This window comes from Topomyia yanbarensis, chromosome 3 (assembly GCF_030247195.1).
Source record: "Topomyia yanbarensis strain Yona2022 chromosome 3, ASM3024719v1, whole genome shotgun sequence".
NCBI lineage: Eukaryota > Metazoa > Arthropoda > Insecta > Diptera > Culicidae > Topomyia > Topomyia yanbarensis.
The window spans coordinates 40632849-40647056 of NC_080672.1; the positions used below are offsets into that span (position 1 = coordinate 40632849).

General features: G+C 37.2%; 1 protein-coding gene across 3 annotated transcripts; it reads right to left on the minus strand.

The window, feature by feature from the left end:
- Positions 1-4879: 4879 nt before the first annotated feature.
- Positions 4880-8901, minus strand: LOC131687779 (zinc finger protein 728-like). 3 transcript variants are annotated; one of them, XM_058971872.1, is made up of 2 exons: positions 8713-8901; positions 4880-6847 (listed from the first exon to the last, which is right to left on the minus strand). In XM_058971872.1, exons 1-2 carry the CDS (start codon positions 8811-8813, stop codon positions 5212-5214), a joined length of 1737 nt encoding a protein of 578 aa, XP_058827855.1. In that variant the 5' UTR covers positions 8814-8901; the 3' UTR covers positions 4880-5211. The 3 variants fall into 3 exon arrangements, with proteins under 3 accessions (XP_058827855.1, XP_058827857.1, XP_058827856.1); XM_058971874.1 differs by lacking the exon at positions 8713-8901 and adding an exon at positions 8530-8653; XM_058971873.1 differs by lacking the exon at positions 8713-8901 and adding an exon at positions 8293-8483.
- Between the last annotated feature and the right edge of the window lie 5307 nt (positions 8902-14208).

Here is a 14208-nt window from a genome sequence, read left to right on the forward strand (position 1 = left end):
ATAGGAGTTTCAAAGTAGAACTGGAACTGAAACAATCACATCCCCAACGGAGCGTGTTGTTTTATAGTTTCGATCAGTTTTGTTTTAAAATTTAAAAGTGGTGTACGCCGCCATTCTTTTTGTTGTTTAATTTAAAACACGTTTAGAACTGTTTAAAATACGTAGAGAGTATTCGGCACAGATACTAAAGGGGGGGAAAAATAATTTTGAAACCGTAACGTTTAAGATTTAACAAGACATGAATATTAAACTAAATAAAACGCCCGCTAAAACTGCTACTGGAGAGAGGCAAGCTCTAGTTTTAAAATTTTCAGTTTTATCCTATAGAACTGTCAAAATTATGAATCTAGAACTGAAACATTCCTGAACATGCCCTAACTATGTCAATTTAAACCGATTTGGATACCACAGAATAAGAAGCTGTCGAAATTCACCTGGCTGGCACGCTATCTGTGGATGTGGCAATATGAGTCAACTAAAGACTCATAGAGACGACAGACTCACGAGTTTCCAATGGCTCAAGAGGTACCAACTCATGTTGTACTATTGTTTCCCTCGAAATGTCAAACAGAAAAAGTGTTAGTAAAAGAGTATGCTTTGCTTTTCTACGATGTGTGTTGTTTTTTCCTGACAACTAGTTATCGGTTGTTCATTTTCAACAGCATGTTATGTTGTATACTTGAGCAAATAGTATGCAAGTTAGTGAAAGTTTTGACGGAATATCTATGAGATGCTTTACCGCAGCAGGATTTTGATAGTACGATATCTGCTCAATATCGTTTCGGATTCTGTGACAATTTAATTCATGGGCACTGACACACTCATAGTTTCGGATATAAGATGTTTTTATAATCTGAGACATTATTATCCCAAAACACACGCTCAGAATAAAGCGTTCAAGTTTTATTTTGACATTTCAGATTAGAGAGAGATTCGAGAGATAAAGGCGGAGAAATTTCCGAGATCAAAATCCGGCACAAAATCCCGACCAACATTTCAGTAGTCTTAAATGTGCGCATCCGTCACAATTATATAATGCTGACGCATTTTATTCACTTCAACGGACAAGCAATTTCGATATAATCTTGCCGGTAAGCTTCCACATAACGCAAACCTCCCATTGAATAGTAAGGTATATGCGTCTACTTCGGGCCAGTAAATTTTTGGAGACTACATTTATACGTTAGCAGTAAAATAAGCACTTTACAATTCTTGCCAATACTTTAAACATACTTTGGAAATTAGGCTTTGATTTTTATGGTAAAACCAAACAAAGGGACATTCTACTATTATGGGTACTTTTTGTGTTCGCTTTTCTCAAGTGTATGTCAAAAATTGTGGGTGCTAAAAGAAATGGATAATTGTCTCAGTAACCTCCGCGCACCCAACAGCTCCACTCATTTACACTGACTACACATAAGGTGGAGTCATTCAACAAAACAATATAGATAAAAAAAAGAAGCTGAATTGCTTGATGAGGCTTCGAAGATTTATCATAATTCAATTGAGGAAGTGGGCTGTTTCAACGCGTATAGTTTGCCGGGCGATCGAGGTGAGCGTCCGTAATTTTCAAAAGCAATTATTGTGCTCACAGTGTTGAGCGAAAGACAGCTTTAAAATAATAATTGCTATGAATACTGTTCGGGAGTTGGTCAGTTTCTTACGAGACCTCAAGTGGGACAACCAGCATCGTTTCGTAATTTAAAATTGTACCAATTTGACAAAAAAAAAGCTGAGCACAAACATAACTTTCTGCCACGTAAGAAATGATCACGCAAACAAAGACTGCTATAGCACAATTATTGTACTTAAGATAAATCACATTCTTACACACACATTCAACAATCCATTAAGGTACATGTCGAGATTACTAGTTCAGCATTACCGTTTTTCTATCTGAAACTCTATACTAAATAGCATTTAAAATAATGTAAAGCATTTCCCCTGGAATACTCAAATAATATACTCATAAGAATGCCGTAGTGAATGAAGTACTGAATGCATTTTAAGATAAAAAACAACAAAAAACATAACTTGCCCTAGCCTTGAGTTGCGCCATCAAAACGCAACCAGAAATTTCAGTTCAATCATATACAAAAAACGGCCAAGTTATGCTAATCAAGTGCACACCAAACGAATGGTTTTATTTATATAACGATGAAATCTCAGAACGAACTCAAGAATAAGAAACAACGTTGTAGATCCACCGAATGCAATGGAATGCGGTTCGTCGAGAACAATGATACTCACTGTCTGTACTAGTATGATTACATATAAACAAAATAGGTTATACACGATTATAGTTTCTCTTTACGAAACCGCATAACTTCCGGGGGACTACATTAGAAATTTAATATAAACATTGGCTTAGTGAAAACATACATTCGATTAGAACAAGTATTTTATTGCATCAACCGAAATTTGCTACGAGGGATGTGATTGATAAACATAAGATTTATTTTAGACCTAAAATAGATTACTTATGGGTTTTCCGATTGATTGCATCGGTGCCGTGTGTGGTGCACTTATTTTGCGCTATCGAGCATACATGGCAATGGACCATTGTCAATGTTTCCAATTCTGTTGGAAAGAGCACCGGTGCCAGTGAATCGTTTTAGTAAAACCGGCGCTTAGATACAATGCCCGTGATTTTATTATAGGCAATTAAGTTTAGAACAAAATCGAAATTGATAAAATGTTATGCTTCGTGAATTATGGTAGTTGGCTTTTTAAAGTGAGATTTAAAAAAAAAACAATAATGCAACGATAATTCGCTACCTACGAATACTCAGTAATGCCCTCTTTTTATATATAAAATAAACGGATTCACACGCATACGGGCGTTTTTAGACGAGAATGTATGTTATTCGAAGCATAAATTCACCAACTAGGATTTTATACAATTTTTTAATAGGCGTACTTTTTAGGTGTAAGTTGTATACATGAATATATTTATGTTATTTTACGCGAACAAATCTGATTTAGATGAGAACTGAAGGTAATCAAATCGTACTATGTAAATGATAAATAAAGCTTTTTTTTAAGATTGAAAGACTGCAAACTAGATGTTTTACTTATATATGTTGAGAATATTGAACCAAATCCATATGTTGAGAAATTCGAAACTCGGCAACTAAGGGTGATGCCTCTCTCTATTTCACAGTAACTGATTCAGCTCAGCCAACTTTCACTATGCGAACGATGAATGGTTCTCCAAGCAGCTACTGTAATTGAACGTTCATATGCCATCTTCGCGTCCTGTCTTCCATCTGCATCCTCTGCCACAGATAGTTCGTAACACCATTCGTTCACCTAAGGAAACGTTTTCACGATGTGTTTGGTACAACTTTAAGCAAAAAAAATCAGCATCTATGAAACTTCGGGATATGAAAGAATCAACGCTCCCCTATCATTTGCAATCAACATCAAAATAATCCGTCGGGTGGCCCAGAACATTTTTTTTTTCGCGAAAACGTAGATTTTTTATTGGAACTAGATCACATTTCTACCCCTAGATGGTGCTTTAGACATTCAAACAACACTAAAAGTGAGTATCTGATAGACAATTTAATTGTATACAACTTTGCTAACAACTGAAATCATCCGGAGTTTCACACGAGGCCTAGTGGTTTGGAATTTCCTCACACTTATGTTATTTGCAAAAAAAACAGTTAGGTTTGGTCGAACAATGCATTCAGAGGAATTTGAGTGCATGCAAAGTCTCATCTTTTAATAGAAAATTATAATTCAGTAATCAGTAGCGTCTGGCTTAAATGGCACGTTCCCTATGTTGAACAGAGTTTATGTTTATGGGGTAGTCAGATTTGTGATACAGTTTCGGAATGCAAGTGACTCGTCGTGTCATTGGTTCTATTATATAAAAATTGTAAATATTAAAACTAGAACTTGCTGTCCCCAGCAGCAGTTTTAGCGGATGTTCTATTCAGTTTAAAATTCATGTCTCGCCATTCATTCAATGTTACTGCATTCAAATTTATTTTCCCCAGTTTATCGGGTCTAACGGCCAATTTCTTCACTGGATAAAAACCGGTTTTCGCAGAAAACCAGTTTTCGTGTTGCTTATGGCCAATTAGCCGAAAACCGGTTTTCAGCGAAAACTGGTTTTCATCCAAATGAAGAAATTGGCTGTAAGAGTCTGTGCTGAAAACTTTGCATGTATTTAAAACAGAGTTCTTAAGGGCATGTTCAGGAGCGTTTTATTTTGTATAGGAGTTTCAAAGTAGAACTGGAACTGAAACAGTCACATCCCCAGCAGAGCGTTTCATTTTATAATTTCGAACAGCTTTGTTTTGAAATTTAAAACTGTTATACGACGCCGTTCTATTTGTTGCTGATTTTGAAACACGTTTAGAACTGTGTTTTAAATACATGCAAAGTTTTCAGCACATACACTTAGACCCGATAGACTAGGGAAAAATAAATTTGAATGCAGGAACGCTGAAGTCATGGCGAGACATGAATTTTAAACTGAAGAGAACATCCGCTAAAACTGCTGCTGAGGACATCAAGTTCTAGTTTTAAAATTTTCAGTTTTATATTATAGAACTGTCAAAATTATGAAACTAGAACTGAAACTTTCCTGAACATGCTCTAACGTGTATTAAAATCAGCAACAAATAGAACGGCGTCGTATAAGTTTTAAATTTTAAAACAAAACTGTTCGAAATTATAAAGCAAAACACTCTGGTGGGGATGTGAATGCTTCAGTTCCAGTTCTACTTTGAAGCTCCTATACAACATAAAACACTCCTGAACATGCCCTTTAATAATGAGCCCTCTGTGGCAACTTACGTTTAGGGTTACCAGTGTTCACAACAAAAGGAGTGATACTTTTGTTGAAACAGTAAGTAAACTAGTCTTCCGGTCAATACTTTTATTATTGAATTCAATCTTCATTTTATTGTACATACAATTCATTTTTTGCGCGTATGGTTTGTCACAAACCTCATATGTTGATATGCACATGCCGCTCACCAGTTTAGATTAGGAAATGTTGCAGACGTTTCTGCAGAAGGAATTCTTTGCCACAAAACTCCATTATGTGACCGTTAATGTGAATTTCTGTGCCTGATCAAACATCTTTTCAACTTAAATGATTTGCCACATATATCACATTTGCACGGCCGCTCGCCAGTGAGTTACCACATGTTGTTCAAGCAAATACTTTTCAAGGAATCCTTTCCCACACATCTAACATTTGTACGGCAACTCGCCAGTGTGAGTTAACATATGTTTCACAAGCAGATACTTCCGAAGGAATCCTTTACCACATATCTTGCACTTATGCGATCGTTCATTGCTGTGAATTTTTCTGTGCTTGTTCAAATTACTCACCTGATAAAATGATTTGCCACAAATATCACATTTGTGCAGCCGCTCGCCAGTGTGAGTTAAAATATGTTGCTTCAACTGATACTTCTGATGGAATCCTTTATCACATATCTCGCATTTGTGTGGCAACTCGCCAGTATGAGATAACATATGTGGCTCAAACCAACACTTCTGAACGAATCCTTTGCCACATATCTCGCATTTGTACGGCAACTCGCCAGTGTGAGTTACCACATGTTGCATCAGCTTACTCTTCTGAATGAAACCTTTGCCGCATATCTCGCATTTATGCGGTCGTTCATTATTGTGTATCTTGCTGTGCAAAGTTAAGACACCTTGACGGGCAAATGATTTGTCACATATATGACATTTGTACGGCCGCTCGCCAGTATGAGTTACCACATGTTGCTTCATGTGATGAATATAAACGAATTCCTTGCCACATATCTCGCACTTATGCGATCGTTCACTGCTGTGAATTTTTCTGTGCTTGTTCAAAGTACTCCCCTCAAAAAATGATTTGCCACAAATATCACATTTGTACAGAAACTCGCCAGTGTGAGTTACCACATGTTGCTTCAGCTGATTCTTCTGAAGGAATCCTTCGCCACACATCTCGCATTCATTCGGTCGTTCATTACTGTGCATCTTGCTGTGCACAGTTAACATATTCTGACGGGCAAATGATTTGTCACATATATGACATTTGTACGGCCGCTCGCCAGTGTGAGTTACCACATGTTGCTTCAGGTGATGACCATAAACGAATTCCTTGCCACATATCTCGCATTTGTACAGAAACTCGCCAGTGTGAGTTACCACATGATGCTTCAGCTGAACCTTCTGAAGGAATCCTTCGCCACACATCTCGCATTCATGCGGCCGTTCATTACTGTGCATCTTGTTGTGAACAGTTAAGATACTCTGACGGGCAAATGATTTGTCACATATATGACATTTGTATGGTCGCTCGCCAGTGTGAGTTACCACATGTTGCATCAGCTTATTCTTCTGAATGAAACCTTTGCCGCATATCTCGCATTTATGCGGTCGTTCATTATTGTGTATCTTTCTGTGTAAAGTTAAGACACCTTGACGGGCAAATGATTTGTCACATATATGACATTTGTACGGCCGCTCGCCAGTGTGAGTTACCACATGTTGCTTCAGGTGATGGCTATAAACGAATTCCTTGCCACATATCTCGCACTTATGCGATCGTTCATTGCTGTGAATTTTTCTGTGCTTGCTCAAAATACTCCCATCATAAAATGATTTGCCACAGATATCACATTTGTATGGCCGCTCGCCAGTGTGGGTTAACATATGTTGCTTCAGCTGATACTTCTGAATGAATCCTTTACCACATATCTCGCATTTGTACGGCCGCTCGTCAGTATTTGTTGACACAGGTCGCTTCGAAGACATGGCTATCTGATCCATGAACTCGCAATGTGAATCCGATAATATTGAACGATCGCTGTTAGCACCAATGCTAAAAAATGTAAAAAAATAAACAATTAATTGCATGAAACAATAGGTTTGTTCCACAAGAACTCCGGAGCTAGGACGGAACATGCGGATAGAATTTTGAACCAGTATGGGCCAGAATGAGATGACATGTGAGTGATATGTGAACTAGAGTGAGAGCGTGAGTAGTATGTGGAATGAAAAATAAAAAATGGAAAAGAAAGCATCTATCCGCGAGTCCCTACCCAGTTCCAGAGCATATAGAGAGAAAGTCGCTTCAGTATTCAGCTCCCCTTTTTTCTGGAAGTAAACAGGAGTAAGTTTTTTGCTCTGGAGCATGAAGCGGGTTGTGGAAGAAACCCAATTTTATCCATCAGACTTGTGTTGTCGATATCAATAAACACCGTCAAACTCTGTATATCCAGTCGTACACTGCAGCAAAAGACTTAAGACCACCAAGCCGATTACGAGCTCTTTTAGGAGTACCAGGCTTTCTCAAACTGGATCCAGCAAAATGTACTCATACGTAATTATGTAAGCTAACAATATAATTTACCAGTAATAAATTTTAAATATTTTTAGAATAAAATTTAAATGGTATTTATTATTATTTTTATGATCCATGTGTATATAAAACAGCTGTGAATCTCATAGGAATTTTTACATAAAATTCATATTACAACTCAATGATTTACATAGATTAATCGTACGAATTCTTGAGATTCTTAAAAATTCCATAAGTAGCATCAATGAGATTCGAAAGGGGATCAGTGACCAATTTTTGTTTCAGTCATAAGTAAAACCTCTGATTTCCATATGGGAAACTTGTGGCGCAAGATCATAACTCGACAAACATATGATTACGGCCTAAAAGCCAACTGTCACAATCCACTTTGAATGGAAATTCCGGACAAACCGTTACACGCCAATCACAGATGTTGGTAGTAAACGAAAGAGAAAAGTTTGCTCTTTCATAAACTGTTGTGAACTGTGTTCGACTAGTAACGGTTTGTCTGGAATTTCCATTCAAAGTGGATTTTGACAGTTGGCTTTTAGGCCGTAATCATATGTTTGTCGAGATAAGTAGTTCTTATGAATTTCAGTTGTTTTTTTTTCCTCGGTGTAGGGGGTGTTGGATTATGATTAAAGGACGATTCAGACAACACATCAGCTTCCGTCAAATTCAAAGGAACGTCACCGTTCCGTCAAGATAAGTTTAATACTTTTCTCTTGTGCCCCTTCACACGTGCCGTACGTCAAAACGTTCCGTGCCGTTGATGTTGTGTGTGAATGCCTCCATTTAACTGCATGTAACTTATCCTGATAGAACGGTGACGTTCCGTTGACGTTGACGGAAGCTGATGTATCGTCTGAATCGTCCTTAATTCGGTGAAAAAGGTACAAGTGTTAGTATCATTCAATGTTACTTAGAACTTCTTACTTCTCTAGAATTATATTTTGATAACCTACCGTATCGTGATCAGTGGATTTGTTTTGCAAATTATGTGCATATCTACTCCAATAGACGAATTAATTCTGAAACTAATTTGTAATAATAAATATACCCTACATTGCACATTATAACCATGATTCCATGTGCTCTGTAACTACTTCTACACTAATTCGGCTGTGTTAAGCCAGATGAACAAGTACCATTTAGAAATACACAATAAAAACACTACTTCATCCAACACATGTAATACGTACAGATTATATTGTTGAGAACGGAATTATAAATCGAAAGCGAAAACGGATTTTAGGAGGAATAATTAAAATTTATTTATGACGCTCAGTTCAGCAATGACTTAACATAGGGCAATAATAATAATAATAATAATAATATTATGTTGATGCTCAACACAAGCCATGGTAAATAAAAACATATCATACCCATTTGATGAAATCGTTGCCACACGTTCAGTACCGCTGGTTTTTTCGCTAGTTTCCTTCTCCGTCGTAATTGGTATCGAAAGTCCATTCACAAGCTCCATGAAACTGAAATTTTCTATCGTGAAATAAATTTAAATTGCTCGCTTGTGAAATAGGCGCACTCGTTAACTAATTTGCTGTCGTCACCCAGTTGAGCTCAACCGGAAATGAACCGGAATTCTGGCTGGTTCCAGTTCGTATTCCGGCTCCAGTGACACAACCGATTCTACACTGAGAAACAAAAATATGCATAGTTAGCATACTTTCTATTCCCGTCTCTTTTCTTCTGCTGTGATTTTTATGCATTTTCATGCATAAACTTCTAATAAGCATGCAATGAGTGGATAGCCCGAATATGTCCAATGCATAAAATTTACAGCAGAAGAAACGAGAGCAGATAGAAAAGTATGCTATCGATGCATAAATAAAATTCTGCGTTGTGCATAAATAAAATCCGGTTGTGTCACTGGAGCCGGAATACAAACTGGACCCAGCCAGAATTCCGATTCATTTCCGGCTGAGCTTAACTGGGCTGGAGCCGGAATACGAACTTGAACCAGCCAGAATTCTAGTTCATTTCCGGCTGAACTTTACTGGGCAGCTGTCATCATGAGAATGCGCACGGTTAAAAAAAAACTACCCAATAATTGGTACCAGAATTACACAGTTTCACATATTTTCGCCGCCCAGTAAACGAAATGTCGACTAGGCGGGTTAAAATACGTGCCGGCGAGCGGTACACCCCGGTCAAACTATTCGGAATTTGATTCGGAATCCTGAATGGATTCAGTATGGATTCCAAATCAAATGCAACAACCGATTCTGAGTCGGAATCGGTTGTTGCATTTGATTTGGAATCCATAATGACTCCATTCAGAAATCCGAACCGGTTCCGGAATGAGTTTAACTGGGACAGACCCGGTCAGCGTGGTAAGCAGAAATTTAGCAAAAGTTGAGCAAAGCGAAATTGATGCTGGCAGAGTTTCTGCGAGCATTTTGCGCGATTTGTACGAGAATTCTGGCAACGAATTCGTTCAAATGCAACAACCGTTTCTGACAGAAGCGGTTAAACCAACCGATGCTGCTCACTTTTATCCAGAATCGAGCCAGAAATGTACGGCCAAGATCTCTGCACGCTTCCTGCCACATCTTTGTCGGATGTTTTGCTCGATTCGTGCTAAATGCTACCAGGTAGAAATTGTTAGGATCTTTGCACAGTTTATGTCCGAGTTATGCCAAAGTTTTGCTCGGTTGCTGTCAAAATTTGCCAGAAAACGCGAGCGAAACCGAGTTCGCCCTAGCTCCACTAACCCGATAGGATACGCGCAGAAATCTGTCAGGGATGCCAAACCAAGACTTACAGAAATCTAGCAGAGCGGTCTCTGCCAGAAAATTTGCTCACTGGGGAAAACTTGCATTACCTACACGCAGAAGAATCAGGCCTTTTTGAATCAACAAAACGTTTAGTTGAATCAAAAACGTGGCGAATGACTGTTTCAAACTGAAATGGGCGTTTTTCAAAAGCATGTATTTTGTACTTTTCAAGTGCTCTTTGCACTTTTCATGCGAACCACTGCTCACAATAAACCTCTTCACTCCGATGTGTGTTGCTCCCATACGTGCATTCTACTCCACAGCTGCACACCTCAAAGAGTAGAAAAAAGAGGCTCTTTTAGTATGAATCTTAGTCCCACGCGCACGGAAGCAGAGAAGGCAACCGAAAAACATTTTTAAAACGTTCTTCCGACCAATCTTTATCTGAATTATAGTTTGGTTCGCCTTCCTACCTGTTTGGCAGTGAGGGGAGACACAAAAAGCGGCTCTTCAAGGTGACTCTGCGCGAAATTGTGCAGCTCTTGGTGCACAGATCTTTCTCTTTTTCGTTTTCAAATTTTTATCGGTCGCGGTCGTTCTGCACATCGCAGTGTTTTTGTGCTGCTCTATTTTTCATCGGTATATTTCGCTCTTTGTGCACATTGTGTGAGCAAATAACAAGCCTGAATCCTTTTTCCCTGCACAGACCCGGCTCACATCGTCACTATTATAAAAATTCGTAACACATGTTATCGTTTCCCCATTGACTGTTTCAAACTGAAATGGGCGTTTTTCGAAAGCATGTATTTGTTTCAACAAATACTTTTGTTTACATTTTAAAAAGAAACATTGTTGGATCAAAATAAAATTTGTTAGATCTAACTGATCCCTTTGGTAAAAACCAACAGAATATTTGTTTAATTTCAACTAAATTTGAGTTGTTCTCTCCTTTGGTTAATACAAACGATTTGTTTTTGTTTCTTCAAACTTGTTTGTTTGGTTAAACTTATCATAATTTTGTTGTTTCAAACGAAATATTTGTTAAAACTACTGAAAAGCCAACAAATGAATTAGTTGGTAATTTCAAACAACAGTATTGATTGAAGCAAACCTGAATCTTGTTTGTCACTATATCAAACGGGAAATTGTTATTTAAAACCAAAATTTGTTTATTTTTACTAATTTTTTTCTGCGTGAAGCAGTAGGTAATCTTATGGCGTTTTCGCTTGAACCCTAAACTGAGTCAAGTTCTAACCCCAACCGTTGTCAGTTCATCACTGAGCCAAAAAATCACATACGTTTCTTGTGAAAAACACCTAAATTTTAAAAACGATTACGCACATCAGATTCATATGGATCAAATAAAACTAATACAATCACCGATGAATTTCAAATACAAAATGAATAACTTTCAAGCGTGGCCCATATACGTGTTATGTGTCTATCACATACTTCTAGGGTTATGTGTAAAACACATTATTATTACGGGAACATACAATGTGAAAAAACAGGCACATTCTACATGGCGTCAAGAAACAGCACGGCGGCGAATACATTGCTCCCGGACTTGTGATTTTTCTAATTAAATGTGAAGACATTAGAAATACATATATATCCGCTATCTTTGCGCCAGGTTGAAGATTCCAAGATGGTATAGAATGCATTACAAATCAATGATCAACACAGACCAGTAAGTCCAGCCGGAAAATGTGCCAAAGTTCTGGCTTGCTCTAGTTAGTACCTGGTTCCAATGATTGTTTTGTCACTGGAATCGGCTATTAACTAGAGCCAGTCAGAATACCGGCTCAATTTCCAGCTGGACTTTACTAGGATTATCCGCACATTTATTCAACCAAGCTACATTACCTAGCAAAGCATTTGAATACTATTATACAAGCAACTAACAATCACATGAATATCAGATAAACCCACTTCACGAAATATGATTGCTATTATACATTCAGTTAACAATCATCTGAATATCATATGAAAGGTATATAGGTTTCAAATAGAAAATATGTGACATTCCGAAGGCAAGTAACTGAACCTCCCGTAAGATATATCTGTAATCAATACTGGTTTTTATGGGGCGAAAGAGAGAACATATTATGTGTGAAAATAATAACATTCATGTGCAAAGTATTATGGAAAATATTTACGTGTTTTTGCATATGAAATGTAAGTGATATTTTGGTTGAGTGAAGTCAGCGAAATTAAATGCATTGATTTCCATCAAAATAGAAATTCAAAATGTACACTGACGCAAATCTACTTAAGAATTTCATAAGTCGCAACTTATGAAGCTACACAATTTTGATTTCATTGAACGCTTATGCATTTCATAAGTTCGCCCTATGAAATTTATAGATGTGTGTAATGATGTTCATAATCGTATTATTGTGCAAATGTCATAATTTTACCATATGAAATCAGTGAAAATAGGAAACTAGGCATTTTTGGAAGTGGATTGAATTTATTGTTCTTTTTTTTCAAATTTGGAGAAATGAAATGTAAGTAAATATTCTTCGTAACTCATTGCTCCATATTTTACATTACTTTCATAAGAAATGTATTGAATTTTCTCAAACTTTCAAGACTTCTTTTCCGTTCATTTACAGCTTATTGGAAATATTTTGAGACAGCACAAACTCATCAAAACATCAAACTAGAAATAAAATATGATGCTGAGCTAATATTTTCTCGAACTAGCGAACTATGGATTTCATAACATCTCATTTATTAAATTTATATTCAAGCATGATGATTTACATAAGCACAGTCGCATGAAAGGTATAAAGATGGCTTGAAAATTTCAATAGCATGACTTATGAAAATTCTAAGTGACTCGATGGCCATTTTTTCCTCCGAGTCATAAGTCAAATTTATGATTTTCATATAGGATACTTGTGGCACCGAATCATAAGTGATTCTTATGGAATTTATTAGTTATTTTATCTCGGTGTATTTTGCGTTGCGTGCAATGTATTTTGCGTTGCGTGTAAGACGTCAAAACCCTACAAAAAACTAGCCCTATATTCAACACAACGTCGAACAAAGTGGATCAGCGTAGAACGATTGGCGATTTGCGGCAAAACCAAAATTAGTCATGCGACACCTATGATTCAGCTCATGAACTGGCAAAGTGATACAGTTTGCTTTTTTTCACCCGCAAAAGAGTCGTAGCTTACTACTAAAACTTCATTTTCTTTTCGGAAAAAGCTTACCACTGCCAAAATATGAATGAAACGAGTAAGAAATTTAGTTTTGTTTGCAACTATTCTGAAATAACAGCCATTTGCAACTATTTGGCTCATACATTTCTTCGAAATGTAATCGGGGTATTATTGTGGTTATAAAAAATCGTTCTGTAAATAGAGTTCCAACTCGAAACCGAGACCCAATCAGTTCCAATGCCAAACTCCTTCATATTTTGGACTACGTAGGAGATTCAGTGAAGACTATCAGAGAGAAAGATCGGCTGTGTATGATACAAAGCTCCTATTAGCCGGATATATTTTTCCTCGCGTGATCTGGAGAGTTTCATGAATTTACACCATCTCATAAAGGTTTAGCTTAACTTAAGAGGAATGGGAAATGATGTTGCGGCGGCTACGGTGCTCAACAAATTACATTTCGGAACAGCACACATATAGCTTTGTGAATAATATTAGAAATCACCACGTTTTACACTCTTTTCGCAAGATGTTTACTCTTCATCTTATAAAATTATGGTTTTCCTTCTTTTTCATAAACAATTATCAACAAATTGTTCGGTGATTTGGTGTTTAAAAGTTATTTTTTACCAATGTTTACAGAAAATATATGCACTATGACAGAACAGAATGAAATCAGCAACACTTTGCTTCCTGCGCTATCTGTGAGCGGTTTCAACGTAGAATCGCCAATTGTTAAACAAACTTTTGTGCAAGGGAGTGCAAAGTTGATGCGAAAATGGAAATTAAATGCATTTTTTCTAATTTGATGCAAATTTGTTATACATTCGTAGAGTGATCTGCCCCTAGGTTCTGATGGAGTCCAAAATATAAGAATCCAACTGTATTCACTTATGTTGAAGTAACTAGAAGAAAAAAAACTACAAGGGGCAGCCCTATGGGATTGCACGAACTGTAGACGTAGGACTAT

Coding starts and splice junctions, on each gene's coding strand:
- LOC131687779 (XM_058971872.1), bottom strand. CDS start 8,813: ATGGAGCTTGTGAATGGACTTTCGATACCAATTACGACGGAGAAGGAA. Junction 6,848..8,712: donor GCAACGATTTCATCAAATGG/GTATGATATGTT, acceptor TACATTTTTTAG/CATTGGTGCTAACAGCGATC.